Source organism: Poecilia latipinna, unplaced genomic scaffold (assembly GCF_001443285.1).
Source record: "Poecilia latipinna isolate Pla-1442-1.1 unplaced genomic scaffold, P_latipinna-1.0 Scaffold951, whole genome shotgun sequence".
Lineage (NCBI taxonomy): Eukaryota > Metazoa > Chordata > Actinopteri > Cyprinodontiformes > Poeciliidae > Poecilia > Poecilia latipinna.
Genome location: NW_015113567.1, coordinates 84,095 through 107,173, shown reverse-complemented (window position 1 = coordinate 107,173; position 23,079 = coordinate 84,095). Strand labels below are relative to the sequence as shown.

Below are 23,079 nucleotides of genomic sequence, written 5' to 3'. Positions count from 1 at the left end.
TTCATCATTTATTACTCATGTCACCACTTTCTAAAATGTTATATAAAGTTCTAAGTGTCACTGACTCTAAGGTGTACGTTTTCAGCTCATGACTGGCTACTCAAGCCAAACACCTATTTAAAAAAAATATGTCAAACTCTACTGAATGTCTTTGAAGTCCAGAAGAAAGACGTTCATGGAATGAAAGTTTAAAAAAAAGAAAAGAAGGAACCTGGCCTAACCGCAGCCGCCTCTTCGTTTCATTTATCAGGTGTTAAAGCGGCATTAGGAGCCGGTTCACTTACCGCTTCACAGCCAGAAATGAAACTTTAAAAAGGGTGCATGTGTGAGGGCCGAGCGGCCACTTGAGGCCTGCACAGAATTTCAGACAAGCTGTCAGGCTTCAGTCTGACGCTACAGATGCAACACCTAGAGGTCCGGCACTTGGAGCAGCCACCGTCCTGATGCGCTGAAACCACCAGACTCATCAACTTTTACTTCTTTGCCTTCAAACAAAGCTTCAAGAGCTTAAGTCAAGTAAGTTTTTTTTTTTTTCTTTTACCATTTTGAGACATTGAATTATCCTCCATCCCTGATTTATACATCCAGGTTGTGATGCTAGCCATAATTGAAGGCACGTGTCACGAAATTAGATTCAAGGTTTCCCCTATGCACTGAGCTGTCAGAGTTCTTAAATAAAAGTAATTCAGACTTTCATTTAGAAAGGTTTGCTTCTTCTTAAGAGTTGTGTCAACGGTTTTGCTTTTAGTAGGATTTGTGAAGCAGGCCACAAGAAACTTTAGATGTCTAGCATTGCTAATATGAAGGTTTCGTCACGTCCACCTATACCGTCTTCGCTTCACTATTAGCTTTACCTAAATTTGACTATTTTTAAAACCATCCCTACAATTATGCAAATCTTGACAAATTATAACATATTCTTCAATAGCTGCGTTTCCATTGACTACAAAATGACGCATTTCAAAAATAAATTCACTTAAATGGCAATTTTTAAAAAACGTGTTTTTCGGTAAAAGTTTTTTTTATTGTATCAAAATAGTTCTGTCACAAAACTGCAATTGAATTTTTATTTTTTATTTTTTTGCATCACACGAGTCATGTGACCAACAACCAGATGTTACCACTGGCAGAAACCAAGATGAAGAAAATGACAGGAAGTATTTGACGATGACAGCACGTATGTATAATGACTCATTGCGTGAACAAGCTTATTCACAATTTCAAACGCTTTTTTTTTGACAAAGTTCTGCGCACATTTTTAATGGAAACGCAGCTAGTGAGAATTATGAAAAAAACTTGATAGCTTCTGAAGTATTTGTGTTAAATAAGAAAGTCTACTCATTCATTGATAAACCTAATCTTAGTCATTTTGTTTCCTAAATCATAACACCTCTCTACATTAGCCCATGTCCTTTATTGCAGTCGGTTTGAATTGAGAACTTTAACAGAAAAAGTGACAGTAAATCAACTTTTAAGGCTTTCTCCCCCAGCTAAATCAAACTGCTCTCTTCCATGCAAGAAAATCCACAGAAATCGATGAATACAACGTTAAAATGCGTCATGATTACAGTTCACACCCATCATATTGTTTTGACCTCCATTATGTAAATTGTACAAAAAAAAACAAACAAAACTCAGGGACCTCAACTTTTAAAACAGCCATTTCTCCCATGAAGAATCACAATCTCCATTATACGTCTTTACGCTGATGACTGTTTCCTTTAAACTTTGCTAAATTTACAGACAAGGAGGAACATAAACCCAAGGCACAAACATAAAGGAGCCTCATGGTGACTGAAAAACGAGAAGCTCACAGTTTATGAAAAAAAATCACAGGCACATAATGACCGCTTCACTGACTATCGTAGCCGTAGGAAAATGTCTCGTTTTTGTCTTTGTTTGCAAGACGCAGCCAAAATGCGAGTTTGAAGAAAAAAAGGTAAGCAGGAAAGGGATAGATCACAAATATGTTGGACAAGCAGAACGGGGGCAGGGGGTAAAAACCTCAACCAAAAACAACTGATATTTCATCTACAGTTAGACAAATATGTTTAATAAATGAAAAGACTTGACAAATGAATAAATTAATCAGGAGAACTGTCCTGTTTGAGCCATTTCATCTGCCTTCCACTTAAAAGGACTCTTAACGTCAGTAAATAGAGCCAGAAACCAAAGTAAAATGCAGGTTAGGATTCTTCACCCGACAGCTCTTTAGTACCTCCCTGTGAATCAGTGCAGTATCGTCTAAACCCAGTGCAGGCGTGCTGCGATGAATCCGTATACGAGCATCAATCTTCTATTTTACAGGCTGCAGCCATGAGTCAGTGTTTTTTCACCTTTCTCTCACCGTATCAGCAATCTGCTCACAAGAGAGATGGAGCGTTTATTTATTTATTTTTTTACAAAATGACAGTTGACATCGACGTAGTACAAACCTAGATTTTTGGAAGTTGCTGCTGAGTTTTAATTTGCTTTAAAAAAAACAAAATAAAACAGATATTTCACACCAGCTGGCCTCAGGTTTAAGTCTGTATGCTTCAGAAGAAACGGGGTTCGACAGCTTACAATATTTAGGCATCAAATCCAAACACAGGCCTTTTTAAATAACAGCGTGATGTAGAGCGTCGCTTTTAGGAGTGCATACCTGTTTGTATTTCAGTGTGGAAAAAAAGGTAGAAAATAAAAGTAAAGTGCCATCTGCAAACATTTTTCCCCACAACCAAACATCTTCCCATAGGGACAAAAAAAATTCTCAGATTTGCTACTTTTCTTTGTTTTTTTCGAACAGGTACGTTGTAGAAAGCTGGTTTTGGGTGACTTTGAAAATGTTGGATTTTGGGAGTTTAAGAGAAGCAAAATGTGTTTCTGTACCAGTGGGGGGGAGAAGGGGAATTGTTTGGTCACAGCAAAGTCCGCGATCATCTCTAAGAGTCAAAAATGTTGAAACTTTTGCCAAATGGGTGAAATTGTTTCCAAAGATTTCTGCCACCGTCATCGTTCCTGTTTTCTCGTGCGAGTAAGCCCGAATGGGACTGAAGGAGGAAAAAAAAAAAAAAAACTCCCCAAAAAATACATATTTATGGTGTTAAGGGAGTGAAATGGGAGCGCTTTTTCCCCCCTCAGCTGACCCTTCTGTCACAGAGGAGCTTTCGTCAAAACCTTCTTCTTCTTTTCCTCTTGTCCCCAAACAGTCCAGAGAAGAAGAGGAGACAACAGCAGGCGGGAACGGATCAAGACTTCGCTAAACGTTTCCATGCCGATGTGGAAATGCGTGTCCTCTTGTGTGCGACAAAGACGAGAAAAAGACCAAAAAATAAAATTTAAAAAATACGCCAGAGACTATAAGATGGTGTATGAGAAGTTGCCTGTGTGTGAGCGTGTGTGTGTGTGTGTGTGTGTGTGAGAGAAGGTCCTCCGTGGGTGCGTCTACGACACTCCGTTCACCAGCGCCAGAGCGTCCTGTTTGTCCTTCTTCATCCCCCGGTCTCTCAGGGGTCTCTGATGGTGATGGCGGGACTGGCCGTCCCCCCCGACGGCGATGCCGCTCTGGGATGAAGAAGGCCCTCCTCCTCCTCCTCCTCGGCCGCCTGATGAGTGCTGCACGCTGCGCTCGTTGTTTCCATCCACACGGATCTGTGGGGCAAAACAGAACATTACATCTGCTCCTACACTCCCAGGTTTTTATTAACATATTCATCCCTCATGACTGTAACTAGAGATGCACCGATCTGATATCAACACCTGTATCAGTACAGATATTGAACAAAATTCTTTCTGTGACAGTGTGCCTGATCCATGAGGGTGGATCTATTCAGACTAATTCTATGCATTGTGCTCTGACATCATGCTTTATTTATTTCACATTATATTTAGAATTTCTAGCTGCTCTTTCTGAACCATTTGAAAGAAACTTGTCTGCAGTTTATTTTTACATGTTTGACCAAAAATAGTCGAACTATTGTTTTTATTTTCCATTACTCCTAATTGGACTGACTGAACAAATTAAAGTTGTTTTGTTTTTACATGTCTGACCATTCTTGTGAAGTTATTGGTGTATTTAAGTGTGCTATACTGGTGCACAGTTAGCAAATAAATGTGTAATTCGGTACACTTATGTCTGCATTTAAAAAAAGAAAGAAAGAAATTCTTTAAGTCAATTCAGTTATTTTTCTGTGTCGGATTGGTATCGGCCGATACTAAACCTCAGACATAGGAATGGGAAGTGGAAAAAAGTGGATCGGTGCTTCCCTAAATTCAACCAGTGACGGGCCAATAAATACAAAACAGCATAATTGGGAGGAAAATAGTTGGTGTAACTAAGACAAACAAAATCTCATCTTGACAAAGACGAGATTCAGTTTTTTTGAGGCCAAATGAAACTAAAATCTACGACACTCCGTTCACCAGCGCCGGAGCGTCTTGTTTGTCCTTCTTCATCCCCCAGATGGGACCCGAATAAAACTGTCTTCATTTGGCCAATTCAATGGCCAATGGGACAGGACATCACCTGTCCTTATGACGGTGAGCCACAAACGGCCCAGGGGCCACACTTTGGACACCCTTGGTTTGAGTTTCTGGAACGTAGAGATGAAAATAATTTCTGTTGCTCATATTAGTAAAAGTTCACCTGCAGGGTGTCTTCCTGGCCTCGAGGCTTTGGGTCCCTTACATGACGAGGTCTTGGCTCGCCCCACTGCATGTCATCACCTAGGCAACACAAAAACAAATACCTTTTAGTCAAAAGAAAGTGACCGTGTATAATAAACCTAAAGTAAAAACCGCCTTTATTCCGAAGACAATCTAGATGATGGTTATCAGCTAAAAAAAAAAAAAAAGGTGGTCACATTCTTCAGATTTTTCATTTAATTAGTTAAGCCTTTTTTAATGCAATAATAAAAATATAGTAAACAACACAAATAAACCATTAAAATCCTTATTCAGATGGGAAAAAAAACCATTGCATTGCCTAATGCAGTAACATACATTCATGTAGTCAACTTGAACTGGGTGAATATAAAAAAATGCCACTTGAGTTTTGAGTAGAGCATATTTACAGACAGGTGTTTATATTTGAAATTGTTTTTTTGTAGCAAATGGCCCTTTTTAAAATCTGCATACAAAAGTTAAAGATTAATCAATAACTCAGTAGACGAAATAATCGATTAATCACAATTAATCAGATTAATTGTGTCAGCCCTACACACAAAGATTTGTATTCATTTCAGGTTGCTAACCTCTTGCTAGCAGAGGAATAACAATAATCACCTTTATACCCTCCCCCTCCTCTCCCTCTGCCCCCGCGGCCTCTCAGGCCCCCCCCTCCAGCTCGTTTCCTGCCGTCTGTCCGCCTGGGCAGGGACCCGCCCCCCGTCATCAGCTCCTCGGTGGGAGCCAGGGACCAGTCGCTCAGCTCCTCTCGGTGGTCTGACTCCGTCTCTGAAGCGTTGGACGCCTCTGAGTTGGTGCCTGTGGAGTCGAAAAAGTTTACGGTAAACGAGGACGTTTACTGCAAACGTCCTTGTTTGCGGTAAACGAGGAAGAGTTACGGTGACACACCTGAGGTGAACGCCGCCCCGCCTCCTCTCCGGCCCCGTCCGCCTCTTCCTCCCACATAGGGCTTCCCACCTCCTGCTCCTCTGCCCATCCCCATTCCCATCCCGTTATCGAACACATAGGATTTGTCTTTGGGGTTTCGGGAGCCTGTCCCTCCCCCTCCCCCTCCGCCCCCTATCTGTCGCAGCTGCTCGTCAATCTGAAGGCGCTCCAAGCGCAGCTGGTCCACCTCCTGCAGACACAGAAACAGGAAATTACATTCCCAGAGAGATGACATAGTCCTGACCAGAGTGTGAGCTGGTGTACCTCCAGTAAAAAACAAAAAACAAAAAAAAACTAGGGGTGCATCAATTGCAGACTTTTGCTCGATCACCAATCTATAACACAATTTCTGAGATTTCTTTTAAATTAGGTTTCATTTCAACATTTAAGACTTTTTATGAAAAACCTGTTATCGATAAATTGGCACTTTCTCACGACACAGAAAAAAGCTGGTTAGACAGTTTATTAGCAGCTAGTAAACTTAAAGTAGCCTCAACTGCATTTAGTCACAAAACGTCCCTAGATACTAGCTGGAATAGTCCAGCCTCAACAAAGTGCAAAATTAGTTTTACGTCTAAGTATTGTCAATCTCCCAAAATTAAGGAAATTGTTGCAGATTTATCAGTGCACAAATACACAACACTATTAATCTGTCTTCTGGGATGCAACACTCACCTTAAGGTAATTGAGGTGATAGTCCAGGAGCACCGTTGCATTGGAAATACTTTCCTTGGTCCCCACAAACACAAATGGCACCATTCCCTGAAGAAGAACATCAAACATGGTTTGAAGTGGAAGAGATATGAAGAAAATCCAGAAACTGAGGCGTTTTCATCCCGACACCACTGACCTCATCTGCTGCTGCCGCCGCTGCCGCCGAGGGCTTCTTGTCGTTCTCCGGCTCGATTCGAACCCTCACCACACCGGACTTATCCACCACTTCCTGGATCAGCTTGCCGTTCTTTCCAATCACTTTTCCTGCAGGGGGCCCGAATCCGGTCAGTGGTGAGAGAAAGCAAATATGAACTAACGAGTCAGAGCGCATGATCTCATTATGCTCACCGACTAAGTTTCGAGGAACTTTGATGATATCTTCGGAAAACTCCAGGTAGCTCCTAGCTATTCGGACTGCATCCTGGTCCTGGGAAAAGCAGACCAATTAAAAGGTCGTTACCCTCTTCTTCATCACGTAGTACCTCGTTGGTGTGGCAGTTGATCTGGAGCAGCCTGCCTACCTCCCCGTATATGTGGAAGGTGCACGTCTCTTCGTCCAGGTCGATGTTAGTGACTCCAGGGACTTTTCGCGCCTGCTGAATGTTGGCCCCGTGAGTCCCGATGGCCAGACCCATCAGGTCGTCCCGTACCGCAAACTGCTCATGAAACCGAGATGCCAGCTGTCTGGAACTCTGAAATAAACAAAAATACATAAATAATTTAAATGATTTGCCTTTTATGAGAAATATCCACAACCTAAACGTATTTTATGGCTCTAAACAAAACAAGTTTAATTTAGCTGGACTGAAGACAAAAAAAACTCTTCCAATTTCAAAGGATTACAGACTCCTGATCTTAACAAAAGCAAACAGATGATGTGCTTGTAACCAGAGTGAAACCATCTCAAAGGGTGTGAACAGTTTTGTGAGCGTACCTCCAGCTGCCTGCTGGCCTCCTCGTTCCGCATCATGAGCGACAGTTTGGTGCGGAGGCTCCTGAAGTGCATGTCGCTCATCATGTTGGCCCGCTTTGTCGTGACCTCGTTCACCGACTGCAACAGGAGGTAAAGCCAGATTTCACTCAACAAGGCGCTGCGTACGGACACATCCACACAATCCACAACTCAGGCAGACCACTATGAACGATAAAATCTGCTGACGAACCAAGATGACCAGCTGCTTTTTCTCAGAGTCGTAGGTGATGCTGAACGCGCCGACAGCTTTCTTGAAGTCTTTGTGCGCCGACTCCTTGGAGCACCTGGAAACGAGTCATTATGTTTTATTTTTGTTTGTGTTTATAGAACTGAAAAGGGGCGGTGTGGGTTATGAATGAGACTTGCATCTGTCGCAGGTCTTCAGGGACTTCCAGCCTGATCTTGATGAAGGTGTTTTTGGTGGCTGGCTTGTTCGGGTTGACCGGCCGTAACCGCTCCAGCGTCACGATCTCGTTCAGCGTGGCGTCGCACGCCGCGTACTCGATCACGTAAAACTGAAAACAGGAGAAGGTGAGGGTCAAGGGTTCCTAAAGGAACATTTACAACAGACGATCAACGTTTTTACCAAACTAAAATCTATTCTAAAGGATGAATAAAGATACGTGGATCCAGCCGTACCTCTCCTTTGACCATGCGAACCTTGGCCAGCCACCATCCACACGGCTCCTTGTCATTCGCTCTGGAGTACACCTGACAAACACACACAGTTCATTTCTCAATAACCTTTTCACTGATTCTCAATAGCTTGTATTTTAACTCCATTCTTTGCGCTCAAGTTTTAGCAATTCTTGAAAAGAAAATGGAACCACTCCCACCTCAACTTCATCGCTTTCATTTATCTCTTTGCTGAAGCCTGTCGGAGGAGGGAAGCGAACGTCCTGGAACGGGATCTGACGCTCCGGCTGCCAACTGGGACACGCAAACAGTAAAAACAGACTTCATAACGGTGGCCTAAGAAGGAAACACAGCCATTATGTCTGCCTTTTATTACATTACTCACTTGTTTTCAAATGCCACAGTGACGGATCCCTCGTGGACGTCCTTCACAAAAGCCTGAAAGAAGCAAAAAAAAAAAAAAATTTATAGTTACCGTGATGCATTGTTCTGGTAAGAAAAGAAAAAAAAAAGAAAATAGAAAAATAAACAAGCCTCTGCCATTAATGCAACTGATTCACACAAAAGAGGATTAGGGACATCAAGAAAGAAATTATGACTTTTAATACAATATGACATTTTTTGCAGATTTCTGACTTTCTGCGAAAATTCAGACTTTTTCACAAAATTCAGAATTTTTTCACAAAACATAGACTTTTCTCTAAATTAAGACCTTTTTTTCATAAAATTGAGACTCGCCTCAGAATTGACTTTTTTTGCAGTTCCGACATTTTCAGCAGAATTCTTACTTTCTTTGCTAAATTCTGAGTTTTTCTTAAAATTTTGACTTTAATTCTCATTAAAAAATTATTTTTCTTTTTTTTTCAGTGGCTCTATTCCTCTTCCACAGATTCTGTAAGACATTTGACTCCAGTTTGACTGTACCTCGCTACAATGTGCATTCATGTGCATAAAAGATTGCAAATAGGACACATCCTGCCTGTAAGGAAACGACTAATTCAAAGAGTCAGAGTGTTGCCTGAGGAATAGCACCGGGCTTAAAGGCTTGCTGTCAGCGACGGATGAAATCAAGCAAAAACAGAAGCTTCCCATAAACCTCTGAAATAGTCGCTGAAAACCTCCCTGAGTTGTAGAAGTGAACAGGATTACAGTTAAGGAGTCACACTAATCAAGACATGTCCAAAGTCCAGCCCGGGGGCCAAATGCGGCCCGTGGTCAAATTTCATCCGGCCCGCAGCCTCTGTCATAAAATCAATAACGTCTGGCCCGCACGTAGAATTAATACATTGGGCAGCAGTACTGTTACCTGCATAGGGCGGAGCTTACACACTAAATGTTGTTCCTCATTTACCCACTAGAGGGCAGCAGCCCGTGTGACTCAGACCATTTGCAGCTGGAGCTCAATGAGCTGCAGTGTGGTCACGGTCGGCACCAGCAGCTTTCTCTAGCGAACTTTTACGACAGCTGGATAAGGACAGGTTTCGAGAGATTCGAGCATTTGATAAGAAAATGCTAAGCTTGTTTGTTGGTTGGGGTTGTTGTTGGTTGTTAGGGTTGCCACCTGTCAGAAATCAAAATAAGGGACGCGTCGTCCTAGTCTCATGGGGGGGGGCGCTGCGCTTCGACTAGGGTTACCAAGGGACCAGTCCCTATATATGGGGTGCTGCGGCAGTTGGACGCAATATCGCAACACGGTGAGTGAAACAATGACTGGGGTAGCCTACTATATAAAGTATTCGGGAACCGCTTCTTTGTTATTACATATACACATTTGTAGAATACGGAACAAATGTGACAGGGAGCTTCATTTAACAGTCAAATACGGGACGGTTCCGTATTTTACGGGACGAGGTGCAACGCTAGTCGACATATTTGTGTGAGAAAACATTCTCGGTTGTGAACGGACTCTCACTTACGATACATCTCAGCCAGACTTGGCCTATGTGCTGCAGTCCAGATCTCAGCATCACATTAATGGAGACAAGTCATTTGTCATTTACAATAAGTTTCTGAATAAATTTTGTTTTTAAAGATCAAAATAAGTCATGAGTTCAGACAGGTTTTCAGTTTTCACTCCAGAATAATAAACTTTTAAAAATCTAATCAACCTTTACTAATATGTCATATTTCAAATGAGCCCTGCACTTGTTGATATGACTATTACTTGCTCATTTTTCTGTTATTTTATTTAAAAATTCTGTAAATATTGTTAGAAAAAAGTTAAAGTGTTAAAAAAGTGAAGTTAAGTGAATATTCAATTACATATGATATGCATGTTTCAAAGGAACCAAAAGACATGCTTAAGATCGCTGAAATAAAAATAGAAAAGCAAATGTAAAACATAGAATGGCTTGCTGAAATTTGTTTAAATATATTGCTGTTCTATGTAAAGAACGTCCGCCAAGGTCGGCCCCACTACATTTTTAACACACCAAATCTGGCCCCCTTTGCAAAAAGTTTGGACACCCCTGCACTAATCCAAGTAAAAACTTAACAAATGTTCATGTGCTGGTAGTGAAGTGTTGGCGTTTTTCTGCTGCCATCATTAGTGTGCATTCACACTAGAGCTGTTTAGTCCACTTTAATAGAACTCTCGTTCATTTGCCTACAAAGTCCAGTTCTTTAGTGGAGGTGTGAATGCATAATCAAACTCTGATGTGGACCAACAAACTGAACTGTGGTGCAACCAAAACAAACGAACCAGTCTAGCGGTAATGGAAGAAATTACCAAACACAAAAGAGAAATCAAACAACCACTAACATCTGATGTTTTTCCATTTTTGTTTACATTTCATAAAAAAGGAAGTTGCTTTCAGTGCCTTCTTCAGACGTTTCTGTGCCGTTTCCTTCACTGTTTCTTGGTGCAGCGCCACCGCAGGCGAGGAGGGGAACAGGCTTTTCAAAGGCTTTAGTTTGTTTGACAAAGAGCAGTATGAAAGACAATCGTGTCAACTGAAAATGTAACAAATGTTGCCGTTTTGGTTCCCAAGTGAACAGAGTCAACCAGATCATCAAGTCTGAAAACACACCAGGAACAAGATTTATGTTACATTAACTCTCACACACACCAGACATTTAAATCACCCCTAACCATAAAAATACGTGGGGGTCCACAGCATTACGCTTGTCAGACTTTAAAAGGTTACTGAATACACCAGAGAGTTTCTTAAACAGGCTACATGAACGAGTAGACAGACACTAAACGCTTGTCTAATGTTTTTAATCAGGCTCCCGTTCTAATTCAACATCCGTCACAAAAGCATTTTAAATTTACTCTATAAAGAAACTGAAATATCTGCCCAATTCTTACTCCTGTTTTTTCATCACTTAGAAGATTCCTGGTTCATACAAATGGAGAGTTGTTGTTGTTTTTTTAGTGGTTTGACAACATTCTGAACATTTAGGTTTTAGGATCTGTACGTTTCCCACAGGTCACACCAAAAATACTGACGTTAGCTTCTGATTTGGGAGTGTGATAAAGAGTTATTTCACAAATTTTTGGCATCTAAACCAGTTTGGGTAAACCTCACTTCATAATCCATAGTTATTTCTAGGGCAACATACATGATGAGAAGCAAAGTTGCTATTATTTAGCGTTAAACTGAACTTTAGGGCAACATCTTCACCCTGAGCTAAGGCAACCAACTAACATGGCTGCCAATTGACATGAACTCCTTAGACTTGTTGGATATAGATTGGATTATTCTCCTTTAAAAACTGTTTTTTTTTTTTTAGTTGACAGTTTCCAGTCTGTGATTGAAATATTTTATTTGTAAAGCTAAAGTGCTACCCAGTTTTTTCAGTTCCAGTTTAAGAAATATAGGGACCAATCTAACCCTGATACCACAGGTCTAGAGCCCACCTGTTTATTCTGTAATGTTGATTTTTATTTTTTGACAACAGATTAAGATTAACAGATTTTGACAACAGATTAAGGGGTCAATAATGTCAACATTTTCAGTCAATAATGTCAACATTTTCAGCCAATATGTAACCATTTTCATAATTGTCAGACTGACAAGTTACGTGGCGTGCAAATAAGTGCCAGAAATCAACCACACAGCATAGTAGGAAAAGGCATAGAGTTGTAAAGGAGAGAAGGTATAACAAGATATTGAACTGGTTTGTATATAAAGGATGTATATGTACGCTGGTGTTCGGATGAGATGGATACAGATGATCTGCTTTTGTACGTTTTAGGACAAGAATCCCCCTTCCCAAATCAACACTTTATAGTGCGTGCGATCTGGTTGCAATGCCGAAATTAAATATAAAATGGACATTTTGTTAGGTAACATTGCTTCTGTGGAATACAGCATGTTTACTGATATAGAGCAGCTAACTTTTATGAAATTCAACACATCTTAGATCACATTGTCAGAAGTGTGGCTCTCTCAGAAGTGTGGATCTCTTCAGTGAGATATTTCCTGACTGGCAACCTGCATCAACAACCCAGTCTGACCAGTTAATTTACAGCCAGTTTTTTTTTTTTTTTTTTTTTTTACAATCAACTTTAATTAGTCTCTTATAAACATCTTTTGTTTTTATTACTACGGATAATTTTTTTTTGTCAAGACCTTAATAACTTAACAGCAAAATGTAAATAACAACAATAATAATAAGTCATATTTAGTTAAAAAATAGCATCTTATTCTTATAGCCTCTAGTGAAAAGAGATTGTTTTTATTGTGTGGAGCATTTATTTATTAGATACCCAAATACCAGAATGACCAACACTGTGCATAGAAATTCAAGGTGTGGAAAATCTTAGACAAATCTAATCATCTAAATTTAAGTATGTCTGTTTTATCATATTACAGAATGCAGAGTGCTAACCTGATTTTCTTTAATCGTTTACTTGATTTATACTGTCAAATAAAGCCTAGAAGCTCAAAAAACACACCAACGTCAGTTGTTTTTCATACACACTTGAAAAAACGATTAAATCCAACTCCATCGATTTCAAGACTGGGTTCTAATTCAGTCTGTTATTAGTATTAGCATAACCTGATTTGTTCATTCTCCCACCAAGCAGCCATTGCCATCAGCCATTGCTTGTTGCTAATTTATTAATCATATTGTCTGAAACATCATTGTAAGTTCAGTTGTTTTCATCTGTAAGAAGCTCCTCTCCATCACTTAAACGGAAACAATCACGTAGCCTAAATTAACCGCTCTGGTTTCGCAGACACCCGGCCGGGATGTGGACGTTAATTAAGCTCGCATTACGGAGGGGAAACACAAATAAAACGTAAAGTTTTGTCTTCTGGTTTATTATTACACCAACCAACCGATCTAGGTGGAGGCTGGTCACAGACAAGAGGCCCACATCCACCAACAGGCATCGCAGGGCTAGCTCGGCGCTGTTATTTTGTGTTATCCATTGTTTATATTTGAACAAACTATGGCAACTGTAGCAAAACGCGGTGTAATTTATGTAACTTACCTTATAAAAGGCTCCACTTGTCCCTCTCACTTCCACTACAAGCTCCTCCATGACGCAACTTATCACAGCTCGCTAGCTAGCTAACTACAGTTAGCAATGTTAGCAGCTAGCAAGCTGGCTAGCCCGCTGCTAGCCAAGGTAGAGTTTCCAACCGTGGGCTTCCCTGCTTTGTCAAATGACGCTGCCAGCTAGATGGAAGAAGGGACTAAGGTAACCGTGCGCGACGGTGACGTTGTTCTTCGTTTTGCACCGTTCGTCAATTCTCTGTCTGCTCTTCGCGGCTTTTGAATTCGGAGCGAATAAGAAAATGAAAGGCAGATGGCTGTCCAAGTTAGCCCGTGGAGTTAGCTGGTTTATGTTAATGTTGTGTGATTAGTCGGGAGGCAGCTACTGCTGGCTGCATCTCTCCATCATGTGACGTCTACCCTTTCTTCCTCGGCTGCCATCCGAAGCTGCTCTCACTAAAACATGCCTCTTAATGCTGCCCGCGGGTAAGAAGGAGGAATACATCCAATATAATCCCAAATGAATTCATTAAAAATATTTGTTTATATATAAAAAAGCAAATTTTCTGTTGTTTACCACCAGCTTTCTCCTGATGTAATGTAGATAATATTCCAACATATATTTAATGTATTGGTGCATTTTATTGCTGTAGTTTTCAAAATTTGATACAAAATACCTCTGGTGATACTTTGTCTTTTGTGGGACATGGTACATTTTTGTATCAGACATTAGCAAGATCAATAATATGTAGATTACAGTAGAACTAATAAGTTGAGGTGAAGTAAATACAGGGCCTGTATCACCGATGTCGATACTGATACTAATACCGATACTTTTTATTATCTAGGTTTGATATATTATCACATTTCTGGCCTTTGGGTGTTTTTTCCTTTGAGTCATTTTGTTAAAACCTATAGAATTTAGACAAAATGTATGTGTTTACAAAATAGTTTCAGAACATGTCAATATGAGAAACAGAAAACATAGAAAAACAAAACAAATGTGTGCATTTTTTCCCTAAACAAATGAAGTGCAAAAAAATATAGAATTTGAGAGCAAATCAAGACTAAATCTTTTCAGAGGTAGCATTGAGAAACTACGATATAAAATTAAAATAACATTTGAATCTGAAATTAAAGCATCAATCTTATCAGTATTGATCCGATACATAGTATCGATGTTAATATTTTGGCTCAACCTGGCCAATTGTTCTAATAACAAACCCAAACAATCACAAATATGCTCCAACCATGTTGATTTTTTATTTAAATAGCTGCATATTTTAAAGATTTGCTAAAATATTATTTTGTTACCTAAGGACATTAGAACATTATGAATCATATCAAAATCTTTTCCACCTTTAATTTGTTAAATTGAAGTGAAAGAAAAAACATGTGGCAGGAGAAAAAAACTCAACCATAAAAAAGCTGCACTAAACTGCTTGCATTTGTAAATTAAAAAACCTTTAAATTAAAACTTTGTCTTGGCACCTTTTTATTTATATTTATCATGCAGCCTTCCTGAGTTCATCCCTGGTAGTGAACAGCTCGGCTCATTGAGACTTTGAAGTAATTTGCTGGCTTCAGACAGTGATATTTTTAACGCGTATCTGTTTTCTAGAGAAGAAAAAAAAAGACAAACATGATTTTGAAGGAATAGCAGAATTTATTTTTCCTTGTGGCTATCCAATATAGGAGTGTCTAATTTAGGCTTCTTGAAAAGCAGAGTGTACTCTTTGCACCAACAAATTTTTGATATTTTGTTTGATGAGACTGATTGACATGACTCGGCTGTTACCTGTGTTTTTTGGCACGATTTGCACTACTCCTCAGTAGGGGTGGGCAACATGAATGATGATAAAGACAATGATAATAAGCTGCCATGAAATGCTGCCAGGATAACATTTATTACTTAGTTTTTAGGTAACTGTATGACTGCATGAGCACCACAAACACAAATACTTCTCTTTAAAAACTTTCCATTAAATGGGCTTCTTCAGGATCCCACTAACTTAAAGAAATGTGATTTAAACTGCACATAATGACTGCCTTTAATCATATTTACTGATGTTCTCATGAAACAAACGGTGGAGGAAACGGTAAAAAAAAGACATATCCGATAGTGCTCAATTTTTTAAACATCAACTGAAATGTATTGAGACAATGATAAATTAAAATTCTTATCATTAGAAATTTATCACGATAAATGATAAATAATAAATGATAAATGTCCACCCCTACTCTTCACACTAGAGGAGCTCCAACTGGATGGATTGACTGAGAACCTGTGCTTATTTGGACTATTTGAACTCAAAGAAGGAAACCGAATCAAGCAGTTTCTTCAGCATTTTTATCTGAAGTCACGTTGTGAGATTGTGACAGTATTACAGAAGAAGATACATATAAAGAAGAGAAGATGGATATGATCTCACAAACATGAAAACCTACAAGCAGCAACATTGTCTCCTCAGGTTTACTAGTCTGAAAAAAAGACATCTTAAAAGAAAGTAAAGCCACTGTGAAGGCTTTTGTTGAAAGAACAACAGTAAATTGCTATTTTACAGCACTTACAGAATAACATTACAAATCTCTGTCAGAAACCAACATGTTGGATGACGCTGAGCAATGGCTTCTTTTTTTCAGTCCACACAAGCTATACAAAAGACAACACCAACTACCAATCAGCTCCCATGTGAATGTTTTTTAATATTTCTGTTGGGATACATGGTGTGAAATGATTTGGACATCTGTGACAAAGTAGTCAAACCAGTTTTCCTTAGATGCAAAAAGAAAAAACATTCGGATTTGAATCCAGGGAAACATTTTGATGAAGGAACACTGAAATGTCCAATGAGCTCCATCTTACAATTAATATGCCTTGCTTCTTCTTCTTTATTATTATTATTATTATTATTATTATTATTATTATTATTATTTTTAAAGAATTATGGAAAAAAGTTATATAAAAAGTGCACTTCCCTCTACCATATGGTACTCAAACAGTTCGTTTAGCTTAATAACAGCGTCTTGTTGCCGTTCACATGTATTATGCAATGTTAATATGATATGATTTACTCTTACATACAACTTTAGTAGATATACTAGACTACATTTTTCAAAACGTCTTGACATCCATCCACTTAAGAGCAAACATGACACATAAATAAAAAAAACCCCAACATAAATCAACTGCACTAACTTGTAAAACTAGCAAGAAAAGCGATAAAGAAAGGCAAGTATGCTAATTATGTTACACACTTATAAAGAACTTAGTGAAATGCATTACAATGGCTGATCTAGAATCTAAGAAGTGTGGAGTATATTCTCCCCAATCTTCCGGCCAGCTTCCTCACCAAACATGATAAAAAATATCATTTTACATGATGCAGTCTTCTTACGGTCTTTGCAATTCCCACTGAGGCTCGGCTCCGAGTTGTAACACTGAACGCGTTGAAGCTGTGTCTGGTATCATACACCAATCTAATGCGACTCCCTTAGAAGGTTTCTCGAAGCATGAACTTAAAGAATGAAAAAATGTTAAAACGTAGACAGAGCACTTGATCTCTGGATTTGCACAGTGTTTGGTGGGTTCCAGGTAAAGACTCAAGATCCACATCCAATATGGCTACACGCACCGTCACAGCAGCCTCTCCTATTCCCTGGGAAACTATTTAATATTGGCTCTGTGCGCTACTGTAAAAGGGTTTTTTGGATTTCAGTGGCAATAAAGATGGTCTTCGGTATTGTTTGGTGGAGGACAGATGTCTTGTTATGGCGGAGGAGCGACATGGCTTACTGCTATCGTGACCAGGTGTGGACACGGCGTGCTTTGGAGACGGGGTTGGCCAGCAAAGGATTCGGCTCCTCATAACTTTAGAGCTAATCATTTTCTGGTACATCCATAATACAAATCTCCTGTTCCACTAAGCTGCCTCCTTGATTTGAGATCTTTCTGACCACTGGAGGACAGGGAACCCACCCTCATATAAAGGAAACCAGTAGTAGCCAATTAGAAGATACTTAGGTTTGGTGATTAATTAATGGTCAGTTGCTACAAAGGGCCACTGTGTGTTCAAAGAAAATACGCCCACACTATTACACCACCACTACCAATGGCCTGTTAATAAGCAAGATGAAGATATGCATCATTGTTGTTTCCAGTAAATTCCTACTCTAGTATCTCAGTTTGAAATCGAGACTCATTGGGCCAGGTGATGAAGTTCTAATCCGTTACTGTGACCCTTTAGGTCAGCCTTAGGTTCCTGCGTTTAGCTGACAGGAAAAATGTCATTCCTGATGACGGCACTGATCAGTTGATGAAACTCCTAAAATGCTCACTGATCTACATCTGGATGTATTGTTAGTGCTTGGTGAAAAGTAGGCCACAGTGATACAATACAAAGAGCCATACATTTCACTGTCAGAGTGTTTGATGCTCTGTTACACTAAGGGCTTTGAAGCTGAGTTATGTACATCATGTTCCTCCGCCTGCAGTCCAGTAATAAGGTTTCTGAGTGTAAAGCAAACTGTGTTTCTGTGCTCAGTAAATAATCAATATGGCTTAGTGGATATCTTCATGCAGTCTGTTCCTCCTGGATAGATTCATTTACACTGGACTTAACTTGTGCTATGAGGGCGGTTACAGTTTGTTTTTGCAGTTCTTTCCAACCCTGACGGTGGGGATGCTGATGGGGAGACAACGCGTTTTCTAGGGAAGCCTTGTGAAAGTATCCACACTGGTTTTTACATTATGATTACACTTTGATCTAAGCCATGGGTGAAGAACTGTAGTCTGGCAACTTTTAGATGCGTCTCTGGTCCAACATAGCATCCTTAAATCAGTCAGCTTCTAAATCTTGACTGTTGCCCTGATTAACATTCTCCTGGTGCGTTGATATTCAATGACAAACTGTATTTATTAGCAACATGGTTTCTGAGTACAACTGATTGCACTTGGTTATATTTAGCACTTTACTATGTAAAGGAGATCAAGTGCATATGCAAGACAGGCTTTTTTACGAGCAAATGTTTTTGAAAGCCACGTATCATTTTCCTTCCGCTTCACAATTGCGCGCCGCTTTGTGTTGGGTTATCATGTGAAATCTCAGAAAAACATGTCTGTGGTCGTAGCATGGTAAAGTGAGTAAATGTTGAAGGAGGATGAATACTGTTGCGAGGCCACAGACGGCCACAAAAGAGAACGGAAGAGAGCCGAGTTGATCCGCCAAAGTCCCATAAGACTGAGATCGGATCTTTCTGCATTTGCACGCAAAGGGAGAGCTGGCCAGGCCTTTTCCTCGGAGGTAAAAACATGGAGGGGGTATGTTTACATCAGGAGTAGAGGAGAAAGAGGACGCTTACTTTCCCTCTGCGTGAGAGAGCGCTATGGGTAAGAGGAACTCTGAAATCAATATGTGGCATGCTACAGAGCAACCCATTAAGGGTCTGTTTTCGAAAACCTTGTCAAGGTGCTTCCAGTCAGGCTCACCTTGAGTATTTTCCTCCATATATATTTGCTACGTCTTAGATGTTACTTGTGAGCAAGATCAAGTCCTCCAACAAACAAGCCACTGAAACGGGATGTCTGGTAGTTTAGCCGTCGCCTCCTGCGCTACCTCTGCTCCTCTAAATGGTTTGTGAAGGTTATGGGTCAGGCAGCGTTTTAGTTGTTAAGGCAGTAGAAAAAAGTCTAGGAAGTCCTGTTTCCAAATGGAATAAGAGCTAACATATGGTCAACGATAAGAACAAGACAATACAGCATTATTAGGAAAGTCAGTGGAAGAGTTTTCACACTATTGTAGTCTAAAAGGCAGCATCGTTATTATATGCCACTCCCCAATTCATCGCTTCTGTTCAAGAACAAGAACTCCGTCGACATTTCAGTCCTAACATGTCTTTCTGTCGTCCGCTGAATGCACATCACTACTAGCGTCAGCATAAACCTTCCCTGTCATCTCAAACTAGAAAAGTTCCCCTTCAGACTCCCATATCCCATTCCTCCTTCTTTATATAAGTTACTCCTCTTATCTCCTCTCTAGAAATGCCTCCCTGTTCTCTTCTTCCTCAACATGGACAGTTAGTCTTTGTTTCCGTCCCCTGTGTGAGTCTCACTCTCCCGTCTTCCCGCTCCACATCCCTGTAGAGCAGGGACTTCTGGGCCTTCAGGCGGCAGGCCAGCGACATGAAGATGGAGTCGACATTCTGACTTTCCTTTGGGTCCTTCGCTGACGTCTCGAACAGCAGCATGTTGTGGGAATCCGCGAACTTCAATGCCATGTTAGAGGGAACCTGTGGAAAATGGTGACGTTCAGGGAAAGCTTGGCGCTGAAGTGTGAATGAAAACAAATGAATCAACATTTCCTTGAGTTCACCAACCTGGATTTGATCCACAAGGTCACATTTATTTCCCACCAGAACTCGAGGCACTGACGCCGACACCCGATGGCCATTGCACTCCTGCAACAAATTGAGACACAAGAATCAGATTTGGATTCAGCTGTATCGGCTAGGTTTGTGCGCACGTGTTAGCAAATCAGTGAAACTGAAAAACTCACACTGACTCATTATGTTCTTTTTGCTTATATGACGGCATATCAAATTTATTGTAGACTGAAGAAAAGGAGTACAATTCCGTCAGAAAATTCAAAAATTTTATCGAAAAAAAACAAGGACATTTCTGAGTTTGGAAAGTCAAATATTTGCTAGAAAAACAGAAATTTTGAGATTAATCTCAACTTGGAAATTTTTCAAGAAAATGTTTTATTGTTTTTTTGAGGCAGAAATCTACTCCTCTTGTTTTATATACACACACACACACACACACACACACACACACACACACACACACACACACACATATATATATATATATATATATATATATATATATATATATATATATATATATATATATATATATACACAATGGCCCTGAATGCCGTCATAGGTTAACATCCAAGTTTACTCCACAGTCACTATTAGGGAAATGAAGGCTAAAATAGTGAGAAAAAAATCGGCCATAATATTTTACATTTTACAATAACAATAAACCTTGAATAAAAAACATTTGCAGACCCTAATACAAAAGACTAATAGGAAATTGTTGTTTTTTTCAGCTTCTGCTGACCTCTATCCATGTCTGTAGGTTGCGGAAGGAAGCCATTTTGGTTACATCATAAACAAACACCACTGCGTGGACGTTGCGGTAATAGTGTTCCACCATGGATTTGCGAAAGCGCTCCTGACCTGCCGTGTCCCACACCTGCACCTGTAGAGACAGACAGACAGATTATATTTTCTTCATTAATGGTGACCTTTCTTTTCTCAGTCTATAGTTTGATAGATGAGGTTGTATCAGAACCAAACAAGAACTACAAAATCCACTCTTGCAGGTTTTATTGTAACCTTTTAACGATTCACCAAACAATACCAAAAAGAAAGGTATAATGTTATGAGGATAATTACTGGAAATAATAGGAGAATAAAGTCATAACATGATGACTTTATCTGGTAATATTAGGACTTTATTGTCTGAATATTGTGATTTTATTATTGAAATAATATGACTTTATTCGCATATTTTTACAAATTTATTCTCATATTTTTACAAATTTATTCTCATGTTTTTTTTTTCGACTTTATTCTTGGCTTTTTTTTCATAGTACGGCTCTAATGCTCTGTCGTACTTTGCTTATTAAACAATTGGAAGCTAAATTAGAAATGTTTTCTAGCAAAATATTAAGCTGAACTTGTAATTCAGTACCTTCTTGTTTCAATATCTTCACGCCTCTGTGGAGGAATTTTGAGCCTCTATTATTTCTCATGTTGCTTCATTTCATTAAGTTTTGCAGACATCTGTTTCTGCATACGTCCTGTCACACCATTTCAGTCTGTGTTTGAGACCATTGTTCTGTTGACGACCCAGTTTGTGTCACGTTTCAGCTTTGTGATGGCAGAAGGCTTCAGCATACGGAGGAGTCGATGATCTACTCAGTTCTCCACCACCGTGCTTCGCTGTTGGTATGAGATGTGCATTTCGGCCAGACATCTTCACTTTGGTCCCATGTGTGAACATTGCTCTACAAGTCTTGCAACTCAGTCGGATGCAACATTTCAAACACTACTCTCCTCCGAAATGTAAGCAAGAGGTTTTGAAATCAGAATCTATTTTCCAAAAGGTTATCTAAGTAGACATCTCCTCTGACTTCTCAGTGCCCTCAGTGCCGAGCCACTCCAAAGGGAGAAGACAGATGGAGGACGATGACCGGACAACCCGGCACATGGAACCAAGATGTTCATAGATCTATTGGAAGCAATAATCGCTTCCCTGAGGCCTGTACAAGTATCTCCTCATCTCCATTGCATGCCGCAGACCAGAAAACAGCCAAAAAATGTTGCTTTTACAAAGGAAGTCACAACAACTGATGATCAACCAGTAATCAGGTGAATCTTATCAGCAGCACCTTCATAAAACGTTTGATCTCGAGGAAGCAGCAAGGCTGTAATTCATTTTGGCTTCATCTGATAACAAGAGAAGAATCTGTTCCATGTGTTTGCACAACTGAAATTAGGTTTAACTAAGAAAAACGAAATGGAACTAGGAAAAGTCCAGCTTCTTTTCTTTCTGTCCTTCAAAGGACAAGCAGCTTATGAACCACTAATGCATCAACATTACAACTCCAGGCATTGTACCAAGACGTTCTCACAGCTTTAGGAGAGCGCCGTTCTCTCTAACTCGATGGAATTATCTGCGTGATCAGTAATGCAACTAACAGTCAGTATTTAGCATGGATTTGATAACATCTGACTGGTCTGTTGCCGAGTCAGTGCTTGGTTGCTGCGGTGACACCGGGACTCAGTGGCAGAATGAGAGGGGGAGGATGAGTTGGTAAAACAAAAACATGATTCTTCACACTGAATAACTAGTGGCGCAAATATACATGCAAAGATTAATATTCCATCTATCGTGAGGCGGTTTGATTACATGGGATTGATCCTGACACACACACAGCCTTAAAGTGGAAGATGTTTGTACAGGAGGTTCAGTGGTTTAGACACGCGGGCCTCAGGGGTAATGTGGACAGCATTTAGTGTCTGTTTTTGACTCAGCATTGTGTGTGTGTGTGTGTGTGTGTGTGTGTGTGTGTGTGTGTGTGTGTGTGTGTGTGTGTGCGTGAGTGCGCAGGGAGAATCTAAGGTTGCAGGCATTTTGTTCCTTATAGACACAGATCAACCACTAGAATGAGGCTGGGTACTCAGAATCACAAACTTCAATGTAATTTCTAGAGATCTTGGGTGACAGATCAACTTTTATTAGTGCATAGCTGTGATAAAAATGTGTTTTTGTTTTGTTTCTTTTTTCCCCCCAAAGAACAATCTAAAAAGTGATTCAATACTTGTGCAGTTACACTCTGGCCATCTCAATTACTTTGCAGTGTTCAAGTCCTGCCATTTATTCTCAGTTAAGTTTAGACATGGAACATTTTAACACGTATGGTTTGATCTAAGCCAGGGGTGTCCAAACATTTTGTTACATGGGCCAAAACAAAAATAATTAATAAAACTAAAATCACTAAAATGTTGTGATTTTCTTTTCTTTTACCTACTCAACAATAAACTAAGCAGGAATTACTTTAATTAAACAAATAATCTGATTTTTTGTTTGTAGGAATGGAGTTGTCAAATGTTTTTCTTTATATATATTTTTTGTC

General features: G+C 39.8%; 2 protein-coding genes and 1 long non-coding RNA gene across 3 annotated transcripts in view; 1 reads left to right on the top strand and 2 right to left on the bottom strand.

The window, feature by feature from the left end:
- Positions 1 to 2,774: 2,774 nt before the first annotated feature.
- On the bottom strand, positions 2,775 to 13,770 carry fmr1 (fragile X messenger ribonucleoprotein 1). Its single transcript, XM_015049541.1, is given in 15 exon segments — positions 2,775 to 3,633; positions 4,628 to 4,707; positions 5,266 to 5,466; positions 5,557 to 5,785; positions 6,271 to 6,373; positions 6,375 to 6,573; positions 6,658 to 6,736; positions 6,831 to 7,001; positions 7,244 to 7,360; positions 7,473 to 7,566; positions 7,649 to 7,797; positions 7,922 to 7,993; positions 8,119 to 8,212; positions 8,304 to 8,356; positions 13,365 to 13,770. Coding segments are annotated over 15 exon segments (1,899 nt in total). The 5' UTR covers positions 13,416 to 13,770; the 3' UTR covers positions 2,775 to 3,426.
- LOC106957950 (uncharacterized) lies at positions 13,767 to 22,941 on the top strand. Its single transcript, XR_001427064.1, has 2 exons — positions 13,767 to 13,855; positions 21,311 to 22,941. It is a non-coding gene; the product is annotated as an uncharacterized LOC106957950 (long non-coding RNA).
- Positions 15,703 to 23,079, bottom strand: part of rab33a (RAB33A, member RAS oncogene family) — a 13,405-nt gene continuing 6,028 nt past the window's right edge. The window contains exons 3-5 of the mRNA XM_015049542.1: positions 20,496 to 20,636; positions 19,745 to 19,825; positions 15,703 to 19,657 (exon numbers count right to left, since the gene is read on the bottom strand). Of these exons, the coding sequence (XP_014905028.1) occupies positions 19,433 to 19,657; positions 19,745 to 19,825; positions 20,496 to 20,636 (447 nt within the window). The 3' untranslated portion in view covers positions 15,703 to 19,432. The remainder of the gene's footprint in view (positions 19,658 to 19,744; positions 19,826 to 20,495; positions 20,637 to 23,079) is intronic.